The sequence below is a fragment of the Panthera leo genome, chromosome A1 (assembly GCF_018350215.1).
Source record: "Panthera leo isolate Ple1 chromosome A1, P.leo_Ple1_pat1.1, whole genome shotgun sequence".
Classification (NCBI taxonomy): domain Eukaryota; kingdom Metazoa; phylum Chordata; class Mammalia; order Carnivora; family Felidae; genus Panthera; species Panthera leo.
Window position 1 is genome coordinate 139,018,165 of NC_056679.1, and position 15,633 is coordinate 139,033,797.

Genomic DNA, 15,633 nt, shown 5'->3' on the forward strand with positions numbered 1-15,633 from the left:
AGGAAACAAGAATATATTATTTGAAATAAATATGGCCTCTAAAGTCAAGTGATACTTTAATACAACCAATTAGCTGTTAACTGTATTCTCCCCCTCTACAAAAGATGTTCGAAGTTTCTCAGACATGAAGTGCGGCTAAAGAAAAGAGCTGAGCAACAGATTCATGAACCAACCTTACCACACATTTAAAGTGGTCTTATATTCCAGGGACCCTGGTTTATATTCCAGGGACATACGCTTCTAGATATACACTGTCCAAGTAGTAGCCACTAGCCATCTAATTAGTATATTAGGAGTCTAAACAGACATATACTCTAAGTATAAAATACATACCAGGTTTCAAAGACTAAATATGGAAAAAAAGAAAGTCAAATAGCTCATTAATTTTTTATATTGATTAGATGTTGAAATACTGTTTTTGATATACTGGGTTAAATATATTATTAAAATTAATTTTGCCAGTTTATTATTTTTTTATGTAGCTCTAAGAAAATTTTAGATTACAGCTGATGTTATATTTCTATTGAACAGTATTCTTCTGGACTCTTGACATCCCAAAGTCAGGTCCAAGAACCAGCAACACTGGCATGATATAGAGCCTGTGAGAAAGACAAAATATCAGGTTCCAGTACTGAATCAGAGGCTGCACTTAACAAGAATTTCAAGAAATATATTATGCCCATTAAGGTTAAGTAAGAGGCATTATTTTACACAGTATCTTATTTTTAAGCACCTATTCAAAGAAAGTAATAATGCTTATGACACTGTAGCTTTTGAAATGAAAACACAGTAACTTTATTGTAAAATGCAAACTCATTCAAAAATATTTATGACGAATCTACCCTTCAGGAGTTTACTGGGATGAAGAGGGCATTATAAGACAGAGTGTCAATATAATAGGAACATGGGGTAAATACAATGGAGAGCCAGAATAAAGAAAAGGTAGATTTGCTTGAAAGAAGTTTAAGGGAGACTCTATAAAGTCCCATCCCCTGTGGGACTTCGGACCTCTAAGCTAATACCCATTAACTAGACTTACTTTGGACCCCAGACTTTTCTTCCTCAAGTAGTTACAAGCTGAAGCGCTAGATTTAAAATGAGCTGGTGCAACTTAACTGCAATGTCACAATTTGAATTTATGTACTCACAATGTTTAAAATATGAAATTACTTTCAAATATTTTTATTTTTTATTTTTTAAATGTTTATTGTATTTCTGAGAGAGAGAGAGAGAGAGAGAGAGAGCGTGAGCACAAGCGGGAGAGGAGCAGAGAGAGAGAGGAAGACACAGAATCCAAAACAGGCTCCAAGCTCTGAGCTGTCAGCAGAGAGCCCAACGCAGGGCTTGAACTCACTAACTGCGAGATCATGACATGAGCCAAAATCGGCATTTTACTGACTGGGTCATTCAAGCGCCCCTCAAATATATTTTTTTTTAAAAGTCAGATTATTTTGTGTGGGCAGCCCCTGCTCTTAAGTGCCTGGCTACCCCTGATATAACTAGTTTGGTCAACTTTGATACACATCAACCTGGGTAGCCAGATTCACATCACCTGATCCTCCTTCCTTAGGGTCAAGACTATACCCTTAGTTGGTCTCAGGGCATTTTAAGGTGACAAGAAAACTTGCTGCTATACCTGTTTTATTTCATTGCTGTACCTTTACCAACTGGGCAAGAACAGACCCAGTTTCCTTCAGTATTTGGGGGCTGTCTTAAACCAGTATTCACACTTCTTTCATGTGAACTCCAGCTCGAACGGTGAGGAACTGGAACCCCTACTTGTCTAGGGATCTTCCTGTTTCTTTTCCCCTTGGTACTCAAGACATGGGAGGCAGTAAATGGGTGCTTTTGTTTTTCCATCATCTGTGAGCCCAACTTGTTTAAGGGGAAAAAATAGCTTCTAATGCCACCTCTAGAACTAGGTTTGTCCTTCAACAACTTAATATAGGAATTCAGTGAGGGCCTCAAAAAGAAGTGATGCCTGAGATGAGATTTTCTAATTACAGAGTAAACATCTTCCAGGTAGACAAACTGCATTATGCCATTATAATGCAAGACAGAACAAATGAAAAGAAATAGTAATGCAAAAAGAGCATGGTATCTTCAGAAAACTGGAACTAGTTTATTACAGAAGTGTAAGGTGTGAGTCGTTATTCTGTCTTACTTTTTTTTGGTGAAAGAAGAGGGTTCACAATGAAGGAGGAAGTTTCAAACAATGAGGCCAGGCAAGAAGGCTGGTGTCGGCGATTGCTAGTGGTCTTCCTCTCTATTCTGCTGCCGCCTGCCTAAAAGACTGCATTTACCAAACTCCTTGCAACTGAGCGGCCAGATGTCTAAGTAATAGCCAGTGACACAGAAGAAATCTTTAAGGGGAAAAGGACACATCTTCTTCCTCCTTACTCCATGTCTCTGTCAGGAACTTGGCCGTGATGCCAGAGGTGCTAGCAGCCATCCTGTGATAACTAAGGATAGGAGCTACAGACTCAGAGAGGCAGGGCAGAAAAACGAGAGCCCGGGGGCCTGATGATGGTGTAGAGCCACCCTCTAACCCCTGGGCTCCCAACCCAAGGCACATTTTACAAGGGAGAGAAATAAACTTTTGTCATTAAAGCAACTGTTACTTGGGGGTTTTCTATAATATGCAACCAAATCCAATTGGAAATGATACAGCTGAAATCATGAGATTTATATACCACAGAAAGGAGTCTGGGTTTGTGCTATATATAAGTAATGAGAAGCCACTGAGAACTTAAAACAGGCTAAAGCACGAGTACACAACACTCAAAAAGGTCAAATAACATTAACCATAGTATATAAATATCTTCACTGAGTTCTAAAGCTTGAGCCAAAAAACAAGGAAAGGAGCATTTTGTAAATGGTGATGAGAAAATGAATCCTTCTGAACTGTTAACTGTCTAATCTATTATAACTGGAAGGGGAATCCTGACGCCAGTTACTTCGGATGCCAATGACAGCACCACAAGAACCAGAGCAAGGAAGATGATGATAGTCGAAAATGGCCAACATGTGGGAAAAGAATAAATAAAAGGAGCTTGTAAAAATCAAAACATCTTAAACAGAAAACAAGACTAATCCCAAGTAATACCCATGACTTCTGATAAAACTGAACTCAATCATGTGAGAAATCTTTTGAGGGCATAACATAACTATCTGTATCTAAATTATTAACTGTATCTAATTACTAGTTAATTGATACACCAAAACTATTTGTACCTGGCTGCTTAGCCACCGAAGGGGGTTCTATGGTACAGAAGAAAACAGGTTCTGGAATCTCCACCCCAGCCAGAAGAAGTCTTTCGGCTTCATTGTTCCGTCTATGTTTTTTTCCTCCTTCTGTTTCGGCTCGACGAGCTGCAGCTAATGCACTGGACTTGGATGAGGCAATGGTGTCTCCTGTGGCGGTCTGTAAGCAAACATCGCGCTTGGAACAAGACAGGCTCAGTGAGCACTCAGCTTACACCGAGAATCACGAAATGTGAAAACTTCCAATGTGACACTTTCATCAGAACTTAAAACAGGAACAAATTCACAAAGCTCACTGCAACTTTGCATAGGTAAAGCTAATTTAACTTGTGTAAGAATTCTATCCAAGATACTGCTGTAATAAATTCTAACCACACACACACACACACACACACACACACACACACACACTCTCTCTCTCTCTCTCTCTCTCTCTCTCACATACACTCACTACACACTCAAAATTCATTTGGTAAAACAAATGTACCTTCCTAAATTTTCAATCATATCAAAATAGGTCAATTTTAGTAGAAGTCCATTTTAAGAGTTTTACCACCAGTAAAAATGTCTGTAACTGTTTTACAGAAAATCTTCCATTAACTAAAATAAGCAATTAACCAGAATTCTCTAGACCATGCAGAATTGATAGCATCCTTACAGACTCATTATTTTTTAAAACTATAATTTCACTTTTAAACTTTAATATTACAACATTCCATGCCAATTTCCTTCTCTGTAAAGATATTCCTAATGAAGCAATAGTTCAAACGTCTCTGTGTAACTCCTTCAAATATGTACATGGAGCTCCTGCCTTCGGGTGGACAGAGGACATTTCAAGGCTACAAGTCCTATATCTGGACTGTGGACATTTTATACTAAAGGATCTTGAATCCTGCAATTAACCATAAAGAGGTTAAAAAATGTTCAAAGTAACCATGGCTATCCTAAATGCCAAATACACCAAAGTTTAATGAGAAAATGTATTCAATTTAATCCATATATAAATGAAATGTCCTTAGTTTTACCTTACCAAAAACATACACAGCATCAACTTATTTTCATCCATTCATCTGACAAGTCATGGACTGCCTCCTATATGTGATGCACTGATCTAGGGACTAAGGACAGAGAACAAAAGAAACCCAAGTCCTTGCCCTCACAAAGCCTTCATTGGCAATATATCTTCAGTTATTACCCAGATCAGTTACAAGGTTAGATTAAATTGTCAGCAATGATCAAGTAAAATACCCAATGAGAATAACAAAATATTTATTAAATTTAAAACACAGGTATGTATCTACAGTGTATTTTCACTTGGATTTGAATTTTACATGAATATAATCCACAGTTTACACTCTTCTATAATTTTCTTTCTTTCTGAGATTCAACCATGTTGATGAATATGCTACAATATTCATTACCCCACTATTGATGACTATTTGGATCGTTCGTGGGTTTTTGCTACCGCAAAATGCCTGGTTTTAATTTAACATTTAAGCTAATAGTTCCTAGAGAAACCATCTGGTCGCTTACGTGTTTAAGGCCAACAGTCAAAGCAATGTTACCAGCAGTCAGTGAAGGGATTTCTATATGTTGGTCAGCAAATGGCAAAAGAAGACGACTTATTCTCTCCCTGTAAAAACCATGATTTATTTCAGTAAAAGAATTTTTAAAGAAATGACTGCAGTTTTAGAAAATAAACTAAGCTTCTGGAGTGCTTGAGTGGCTCAGTTGGTTAAGCATCCAACTCTTGGTTTCGGCTCCAGTCACGATTGCACGGTTCATGAGTTTGAGCCCTGCATCAGGCTCTGCACTGACCGTGCAGAGCCTGCTTAGGATTCTCTCTCCATCTCTCTGCCCCACTCCCACTTGCTCTCACTCTCTCTCAAAACAATAAACATTAAAAAAAAGAACAGAACCTATAAGCTTCTACTTACGTGCAGTTTCCATTAATATTATAGATGGCCAATTGGGGTTTTATCATGCCTGAGTAAATGCGCATAAACACCAGTGGTCCTCGCTGCTTGTCATGAAGAACTTTAAATGCCAGTGCACATAAGTCACCCTTATACCATGGCCTACAAAATTGAGACATTCCAGAAAGGCCTTTAAAATACACTTCCCATATATCTATGCAGATCAAATCAGAATCACTGTGCAAACTTAACCCTAATGTCCTCCCTCATATCTTCTAGTTTAGCTACTCTGGCTGATTACATTATGTCAGTACTAACTACCTCTCTTCCTCCACAAAACTAAATTATTTAACGGAGATCATTAATTGCTCAAAATTAAAAATAATGGATTCTCTCCCAGATATTACCTCTACTTGCAAATAATTTCACTGCCTAGAGTTCACTCCTCAAAAAATGTACCTAGGATAGGTATACCTTCCTATTTTGTGAGAATATACCTTCTCACAAAAACCTGTACAGGGTAAATGTATAGGTTCTTTCTAACTACTACTTACACTCTGCCCTCCCACCTTCTCTCCAGTTGCATGATCATAGAAATCTACAATTCTTACAGATTGATGTCCTTAAACTGGTGCGTACTACGTTACAGAAAGCCTGAATCCCTCTGAAATTGCCAAATTTTGTTCACAAGCACATTTTTCTGAGGAAAAGCTCCATGTTCTCATTAGTTTCAAAGGAGCCCATGACTCAAAGTAGGTGAGACACTCCTATTATAGAACTTCTCCATCTCATCCCTAATTCCCTCCAATTTTTAACTTTAGCAAATACTCATATAGAGTTTACCATATACTAGGTAGGCACTATTCCATTTGCTTTATAAGTATTAACTCGTTTGATTCCTGTAACAATCCAATAGGATAGGTCCTGGTCTCTGTATTTTACAGGTAGAAGGTTAAACAACTTGGGAGAGCTCAGATTTAAATCCAAGGAGTACACAGTCCATGCCCATAATCACTTTACCATTAATGCTTCTCCAATTGAGAGATATGAAAAGTGATTAATGTCCTAGTTAAAGGATTAAACAAAGTCCATTCCTGCCTGAAGAGTCACTCGGATTTTAGAGGATTTATTACCAAGTACAAAGCTGTTAGTGACAACAGAAGTAAAACAATACCCTTAAACCACAAAATATTTTGAGCTTTTTAAAAATCTTCAAATCTAGTATAAATTTATCTACAGAATATTTATCAAACAACTCCACTCTACTGTTTGTTTTTTTTAACTAAGATGACAGCCACACACTCTAGCTCCATTTGTAAATATAGCAGGTTATAAGACATGCGAACAAATGTCCCTTTCAAGTAAAAATTTATATAGCTCTATATCATTTATAATGATATTCTTCACCAATGTTATTCAAAAATGGTGATTCAAATGCTCTTTGTGAAACAAGACCTACTTTCCCGCTTTTGCGAGGCTATAAGATTTTAATCTGTACTGCATACTTACAGAAATTCATAGTTGCGCTCTTCGGGTGAAGGCAAGTACACAGTAACAGCATCCAACAAGGGCTGGACACCTTTGTTTTTCAGGGCACTTCCACAAAGCACAGGCACTGCTGTCTGAGCCAGTGTTACTCTGCGAATTGCAGTCTGGAGCTATAAAGCAGAGACAGAAGTACTGTATTCTGTGTGCAGTATACTGGCTCCAACTAAAGTATCTCAGAATTAGACACCCTCGCCAACCAACCATGTAAAACAGAACCACTCAGCACACTTCCATCATTCTTCATGGCCTTATTCTTCTGTATTTTTCTTTATAATGTTAATTACTATTTGGTATACTGGATATATATTTAATGGTTTATTGTCTGTGTCCTTATACCCCAGAATATAAAATCTACATGAGCATTACAATAAGTCCCATCAAACATTGCTAAATCCCCAGAAACTACAGAAGTACCTAAAATAAGCAGGTATTTAAAAATATTTCTCAAATAAATGAATTAAACGTACTTCTGATTTAACCTTGATTGTCTAAAAGAGGACCTGTACAGAAATTAAGAACATATATATGAATTACAACTTCCTCAAAGGAATTAGACCAACATTAAATCAAACTGAGGAGCGGCTGGGTGGCTCAGTCAGTTAATCGTCTGATTCCTGATTTCGGCTCAGGTCATGATCTCACAGTTCATGAGTTCGAGCCCCGCAACGGGCTCTGCATTTGTGCAGGGCTTGGGATTCATTCATTCTCTCTCTCTCTCTCTCTCTCTCTCTCTCTTCCTTCCCCCCTGTGCTCTCTCTTTCTCAAAATAAATAAACTTAAAAAAAAAAAAAACCAAATCCAAAGAAAAATGAGAAATCAGGGTAGAAATCAAATTTGAAAGACCTCAAAAACGAAGAAAAGCATGGGTGTGTTTGCAACCTACTGGAAGGAGAAAGGTATATCAATTCCTCCTCAGATCATAAGCTCTTTGAAAAGAGAAACCATGGTATGTGACTACAGGGCACAACAAACATCACATCTAAGCGCTCAAATACTAAACGATAACATATTTCAATAATTATGGCACTTCGTTCAAAAGAAAAGTACTTTTTTCCATTCCTAACTTCAAAGGTCTCAAACTTAATCTTGAGACTCATGTTTTTCTTTAATTCTTTTTGTGAAAAATAACTAAGTACATTTTCTGGGCTCAGTCTGGACCCCATTACATACATATATATAATCCCCCTAAAATACTTGGGAGGCGCCTGGCTGGCTGAGCTGGTGGGGCATGCAACTCTTGACCCTGGGTGCGTGAGTTCAGGCTCTGTGTTGGGCAGAGTTTACTTAAAAACAAACAAACAAGCAAACAAAAAACAACTTTACCTGGTAACTCGTTTCATAAAGAAAAATAAAGATTGTTTGCCAAATTCATAGGGGAAGGTCCCTAGCAGAAAATAACAGAAATGCCTTGAAGAAATCTGTCCTAATTCAATTATTACTACTATTTTATATGCCTATTCTCTGGTTTAATGTATTTCAAAAGGAAACAAAATAAATAAGTAAAGACCTGTAACGAGCTTCTAGTAAGAATTAAAACGGTGTCAGAGAAAATAAGAAAAATCATTGCAGTAGTCTACAAAACCAGTAAATTTTCAATATAAAATTTCCACCTATAATTTCCCTACTAAAGAAATGATCACAAGGAAAGCACTGCAAAGAAGGAATGAGTAACTTGTACTGACTCAATAGGAGTAAAAAAAATTCAATTTCTGATTTTGTAAAGCATATCTGAAAACAGTAAATCACTACCATTATTTAAGCACTTGTATTAATAGTGACTTTATCTTAATGTTCTCCTAATTAAGTCAGCATTTTCTAATGCTATGCAAAGTTGAAAAAAACTAAACACCTGAGACAGAGAAATCAAACCACATCCAATTAGTAAAACTTCATTAAAGTAAATGAATAATAAAATTTACCTTTTCAGCTGGTAGCAAATCAAAATTTTCACTAAATTCTCCTAAAACCAAGTCAGCAAATTCATCATCCAAATCTGCAACCTACAAAGAAAGGTTTTAGTTCTATAACTTGCTTTTATTGTCACAACTATTAAGTCCAAATAAATGTACATTATCCAAATATTTCAAGACAGCTACATGACCTACCTTATCCAGGCCACAGAACTCTCCTCAACATCTCAAGAGATAAACAGTATTTCTTTCATAGGAAAGGAGACTGAAAACTGAAGATGTGCTATTATAAGTTCCCTACATACATGAGAAGCAATAGCCAGATGAAGTATCTCAATAAAGTGCTATCCACTCGGAGTGCTCAAAAGAAATAAAATACCACAATTCGCAGTCAGTGATAACATATCTAATGGATTGCTGTTTTTAGATAGATTTAGAAGTCTTAGTTCATTGAAAAGTTTCCTGTGGGGAAAGTTTCCTGCCTGGGTGGCTCAGTCGATTAAGCATCTGACTTCGGCTCAAGTCATGATCTGATAGTTGGTGAGTTTGAACCCCGCATCAGGCTCTCTGCTGCCAGCAAGGAGCCCACTTCCTATCCTCTGTCCACCCCTCCCCTGCTAATGTGCACATGTTCTCTCTCCCCAAAATAAGTAAAACATAAAAAAAAAAAGTTTCATCTGGTATTTGTTTAACATTATGAATATTCACCAGATGTCCTAAGACAGTCCAACTAAAATAACTCATGTTATTCTAATCCGGCACTGCAGGAACAGATATAAGTTGAGGGTCATAGGCATCATTTCAGCAATACAAATGCAATTATCTAATTCATGTTCTTTTCTTAGTTATCTGCCTGTATGAAATAGGAGAATTCAGCTGACAATAAATTTAATAAAAGTTTCAAAAGTTTGTAATAGTACAAAAGAGCAAAACATTCAAACTTGGAGACAAAAACACACTTTTAACAGCTAAGTATTGTAGAAACATACCTAACCATTCTCCGTAGTGGGGAGCATATATGATGGATAAGCACAGCTTCTGGAATTAAACTGCCTTGAAATGGCTCCACTACTTGCTGATTTATTCAAAAACTTAAGTTACATCACCCCCCTCTCTCTCTCTCTTTTTAAAGTTTACTTATTTATTTTTGAAAGAGAGAGATAGAAAGGATGAGCAGGGGAGGGGCAGAGTGAGGGAAGAGAGAGAATCCAAAGCAGGTCCCATGCTGTCAGTGCAAAGCCCGATGCAGGGCTCAATCTCATGAACCACAAGATCATGACCTGAGCCGAAACCAAGAGTCGGATGCTTAACTGACTGACCCACCCAGGCGCCCCCACATCACCTCTCTTTACCTTGGTTAATCATGGAGATAATACTAGTACCTACTTCAGAGGGCAAGGATTGAATAACCAAGTGAAATCATGCTTCCAGAACGTATAGTAAGAATACAGTAAGTGTAACTTATTATCACTATTCACCTCTAGAACACAGGAAGTTGCTTCTAGTCCACACTAATCTTATTCTCTAAAAAAAAAAATTAATCGTGGTAAAATTTAACATAAACAGAACATAAAATTTACCATCTTAACCATTTCTCACTGAACAGTTGAGTAGTAGTGTTAAGTATATTCACATTGTTGTAAAACTAATCTCCAGAACTTTCTCAATCTCACAAAACCCAAATTCTATACCACGAGACAACTCTTCCTCATTCTCCTATCCCCTATCCCCTGGCAACTATGATTCTACTTTTTGTCTCTACAAATCTGACTACTCTAAATACCTCATATAAGTGGAATCATTACAGTATTTGTCTTTTTTCCTGGACTGGCTTATTCCAATTAGCATAACGTCCTCGAGGTTCATCTGTATCGTAGCATGTGTCAGAATGTCATTCCTTTTTAAGGCTGAATAATATTCTATTGTATGTTTATACCATATTTTATCTACTCGTCTTGTTGATGAACGCTTGGTTGCTCCCACGTTGTGGCCATTAGGAATAATGGTGCTATGAACAAGGAAATGCAAATATCTCTTTGAGACCCTGCTTTCAATTCTTTTGGATATACAGCCAGAAGCAGAAATGCTAGACCATTTGGTAATTCTATTTTCAATCTTCCGAGGAAACACCATGCTATTTCCCACAGTGGCTGCATCATCTTCATTCCTACCAGCAGTGCACAAAGGTTACAGTTTCTCCATATTTTGCCAACACTTATCTTCCGGTTGAGGGGTTTTGTGGGGGTTTTTTGATTATAGCTATCCTAACAGGTGTGATGTGGTCTTATTCTCCAATTCTATAAATACACATGTATTCCTTGTAATTAGCACTTTAATATCATCTACAGAGAGTCTCAAATCTAATTTTTGTTATATACTATCCTAAGACATGCATTAGACATGCCTAAGATAAAACAAAGAAAAATCTAGGAGATTTTTGAGTTTGAGTTTACATTTGCATATTTAGAAAATTTAAAAATATTTTATATATTATGAAATTTATGAAGTAAATATATACTTTATGTATATTTAAAGTGTAATATAAAGTGTAATGAAGAATACGATGAACACCAATGTTTCCACCACCCAGCTTAGTTCTAGGAGAACTAATTATGCACCCAATTACTGACGAATAAATGTCAATTTCAGGCACCTGGGTAGCTCAGTTGGTTAAGATGCCAACTCTTGATTTCTGCTCAGGTCAAAATCCATGTCAGGCTGTGCTGACAGCACGGAGCCTGCTTTGGATCCTCTCTCAAAATAAATAAACTTATATAAAAAAATACACACATACATACATAAATGTCAATTCTACTTTTATTCTGTTTATGGCTCCCCAAATTAGAGAAGCAGTAAAGCAAAGTGGGTAAGAGCTCCAGCTCTAAATGGAATCAGACCTGGGTTCAGGTTCCAGCACTGCTCCTTATTAGCTATATGACAAATTCGTTAAGGATTCTAAGTTTCTGTTTCCCCACCAGTAAAACGAGGATAATATAGGCTGCTATGAGGATTAAATGTATTACATGTAAAGCACTTAAGCTAGTTCACAGTAAGTCCTTAGTAACAGTTACCTAGTAATAAAAAGAACAATGACCATATTCTGTTAATGATAAAGTTGATGATTACTGTATGTTATAAAGGGAAATAATTACTTCAAGAACAACTTCATACAAAAGATTAATGAAAACAATTAATGATGACAGGATCTACTCTGACCAATTTAATTCAGAAATAAAAAAAAAAAAAATCAAACAGTTCAGATTCAAATGTCTTTCACTACCATAAGATTCAGAGAGTTTATGGAACGTGCCATTCACTCTCTGAATCTTATGGTAGTGAAATGTATGTATGTATTTTTTTATGTAAGTTTATTTATTTTGAGAGAGACAGAATCCAAAGAGAATTAGTGCCACTGCACTTAAACTTATCGCATAAATAAACCACGTTTATTAGTATATATGCCAACAATACCATATAAAATATCATAAATATTAACAATCTTACTACTTTCTATTAAAATTTTGAGGGTGGATGAGGTCCAGAGTTATCTATTACCTATAAAATTAATGGCTTTAAAATTTTCTAAGTTAATGTGACATTTGATAAAAGACGGACACACTCTCTGATATTCCTAGGTTTAACCCTAAACAAATTGTCACAAGTGTGTACAAGGAGATACATACAAAGATGTTCACAGCAACACTGTTTGTAACAGCAAAACAGACAACATAACCTCAAAGTCCACCCACAGATGAACGGACAAATGTGGTATAATCATATTGGAACATGACGTAAGACTGAAAATGAAGCATAACCACACATAACAACAAAGATGAATCTGCAATGTACTGTTATAAAATACAAACAATATCACTCCACTTAAGGAAAGTTCAAAACCATGGAAAACTAAGTCCTTCACAAATATATACATTTGTAGTGAACTAGAAAACAAAGCAAATGAAAGAAAAAGGCTACAACCAAAATAGTGGTGGGGGGAGTAAATGATAAGTGGAAAGGAGAGAGATTTAAACAGAAGTGTTACACAAAGATTCAAGGGTATTGCTAATATTCTATTTCTTAAGCTGGGTGGTGGAAACATTGGTGTTCATCGTATTCTTCATTACACTTTATATTACACTTTAAATATACATAAAGTATATATTTACTTCATAAATTTCATAATATATAAAATATTTTTAAATTTTCTAAATATGCAAATGTAAACTCAAAGTATTTACTTTTACCTGTTCAATTAAGGCATTCCTTGCTTCAGTTGTCTCCTTAAGCAACTCAGGATCACTCATTTCCAAAAGGGGATTCCTCACAAAGTCTTTTCCATCATCTGAATTAGGATTCCAAAGAAGTTTTTCTTTATTTACTACATCCACAACTCCTTTGAAAGCTTTGCCTTCACCAAGTGGTAACTGCAAATCAAAGCGAGATTAACTTTATTAAATGATAACTAAATTAGAACTGCATTGATGAGAAAATGTTACCTTTCTCCACTTTCCCCCAAATGGCTATTAACATTATTACCATAATCTATATCTTTTATTTACATGCCAACTTCTTCCAAAAAACATCTGAGATAGTTTCAGATATATATGTCACAATAAAATGATGAGGAAATTTGCAGCTGCTGCTATTAATAAACCAAATATTAATCAACCAACCTGTAAAAGTAATGGCTTTGCCTTCAACTTCTCTCTGATGCTTTCAACCGCATATTTAAAACTGCAGGAAGCAAAATAACTATAATTAAAAATGTTAAGATTCTTGGGCCGCCTGGGTGGCTCGGTCAGTTAAACATCCAACTCTTGCTCAGGTCATGATCTTGTGGTTCATTAGTTAGGGCCCCACACTGGGCTCTGTGCTGACAGTACGGAGCCTGCTTGGGATTTTCTCTCTGACCCTCCCCTGCTGATTTGCTCCCTCCCTCTCTCTCTCAAAAATACATAAGTAAACTTAAAAAATGTTAAGATTTTTTTTTTAATGTTTATTTATTTATTTTGGGAGAGGGAAAGAGATCCCAAGCAAGCTCATTGCTGTCAGAAGGAGTTCAATGCAGGCTTTGTCTCATGAACTGTGAGATCATGACTTGAGCGGAAATCAAGAATTGGATGCTCAACCAACTGAGCCACTCAGGCACCCCTTAAATGTTAAGATTCTTAAAACAGATTTAAGAATGGTCTCTAAAATCACAACCATTTTCACTGTCCCTAATGTTCACCAGTGAACAGTTTTCCACACGACAATATCTTGAGTAAACTTTCAATGTAAACTTCAAAAAACAGTGCTTGAGTATCTACCATAATCCTGCCACAGAGATATCTAGGGTATTATTATTTATAAGCTTCACTTATTATAGTTTGAAACTAAGATTAAATAAACTGATCAAAGTCACCAATAATTAGTTAGACATTCAAATGCATGATCTGTCATTATAACTCAAGGATTCTTCTAACAGCTACATTTGCTATCACACACAGCTATCCCCTTTCTTCCAAAAGCCAGCCCAATTTTGCTATAACTTTACCTTAGGCGTTCTTGGTATCATGTTATCAGCTCAGAATTAGGATAGAAAATTACATAAACACAAAGCATACTGTGTGGTTTGAGGAGAGGGACAGTTGGTGTTTTGTATTTGCCACTTACACACTGACCAGGATCTCTCCTTATCACATTTCTACCTGTTTTGAAACTCCTTTTTTAATGGGACTGAATTGAGATCCCACGGAATATTTATACTCTAGAGCGAACAGCTATTTATAAATTTAAGTTATAGTCCATTAAAAACTCAAAATTGTATTCCTACTTTTTTTTTTAATGTTTATTTATTCTTGAGAGAGAGGGGGAGAGAGAGGAGAGAGACAGAGTGTAAGCAGGGGAGGGGCAGAGAGACACAGAATCCGAAGCAGGCTCCAGGCTCTGAGCTGTCAGCACAGAGCCCAACGTGGGGCTTGAACTCCCAAACCGTTAGATCATGACCTGAGTCGAAGTTGGATGCTTAACCGACTGAGCCACCCAGGCACCCCTGTATTTCTACTTTTAACAAATGGGGGGTGGCGGGGGGAAGCCTTGAAATACCTTGCTCCAGTTTTGTCCATTTTGTTTAAAAAACAGATTCGAGGTATCTTGTGTTTATCAGCTTGCCTCCATACTGTGAGAGTCTGGGCCTGGAGCAAAGAGAAAGGGAAAAAAAACCACATATGGGACAAAAATAACTCCACTACACATGGAACAAATAGATCTAAGAATCTATTATAACATGGAACTGGGCCCTGTTCCAACACAGAATTAGTGCCATTGCTCTAGTTACTCTTCTGCTAGTGGGTAAGAGAACAAAGAACATGATGAAGTGTGATACAGAATGTGCTTCAAACTGAGAATACTCCTTTGGGTGGTCTAGGTTGCCACACAAGGAGAACAAACACCTGGGAGGTATTAAGACTCATGGAAAGAGGACTTGAAATCAAGAACCAGAAGATGTCATTTTTGTCTGGCTTCACCTTACCCAGTACAGGTCACATAATACTGAACTCATCAGTTTGCTGACCAGCAAAATAGGGACTTTTGACTTAATTCTTTTGTTGTCGTAATGTAAAAAGAATAGGACTGTACTATAAAAAATGATATTGTGATAAAAATATGCATTTTTACTCCTGAAACCAATATTGCACTATGTGTTAATTAAAATTTAAATGGGGCACCTGGGTGGCTCAGTTGGTTGGGCGTCCGACTTCGGCTCAGGTCATGATCTCACGGTCCGTGAGTTCGAGCCCTGCGTCAGGCTCTGTGCTGACAGCTCAGAGCCTGGAGCATGCTTCAGATTCTGTGTCTCCCTCTCTCTCTGACCCTCCCCTGTTCATACTCTGTCTCTCTCTGTCTCAAAAATAAATAAACATTAAAAAAAAAAATGTAAATTTAAATAAAACTTTTTAAAAGTATATGCATTTTTATTGTGAATGTTTAAATGTTGAGTTAAACTGAAGAGT

General features: G+C 36.7%; 1 protein-coding gene across 9 annotated transcripts in view; it reads right to left on the reverse strand.

Annotated features, from left to right (window-relative positions):
* The window catches only part of GFM2 (GTP dependent ribosome recycling factor mitochondrial 2), a 78,932-nt gene that overhangs the window by 30,128 nt on the left and 33,171 nt on the right, over nucleotides 1–15,633 (reverse strand). For all 9 annotated transcript variants that reach the window (XR_006203326.1, XR_006203324.1, XR_006203320.1 and 6 more), the window contains 8 exons: nucleotides 14,726–14,814; nucleotides 13,312–13,372; nucleotides 12,883–13,062; nucleotides 8,648–8,728; nucleotides 6,690–6,838; nucleotides 5,202–5,342; nucleotides 4,798–4,897; nucleotides 3,235–3,424 (listed from right to left, as the gene is read on the reverse strand). Coding sequence is in view for 5 of the 9 variants with exons in the window: in XM_042941012.1 (XP_042796946.1) it covers nucleotides 3,235–3,424; nucleotides 4,798–4,897; nucleotides 5,202–5,342; nucleotides 6,690–6,838; nucleotides 8,648–8,728; nucleotides 12,883–13,062; nucleotides 13,312–13,372; nucleotides 14,726–14,814 (991 nt within the window). In the remaining 4 variants the exon portion in view is untranslated. The remainder of the gene's footprint in view (nucleotides 1–3,234; nucleotides 3,425–4,797; nucleotides 4,898–5,201; nucleotides 5,343–6,689; nucleotides 6,839–8,647; nucleotides 8,729–12,882; nucleotides 13,063–13,311; nucleotides 13,373–14,725; nucleotides 14,815–15,633) is intronic.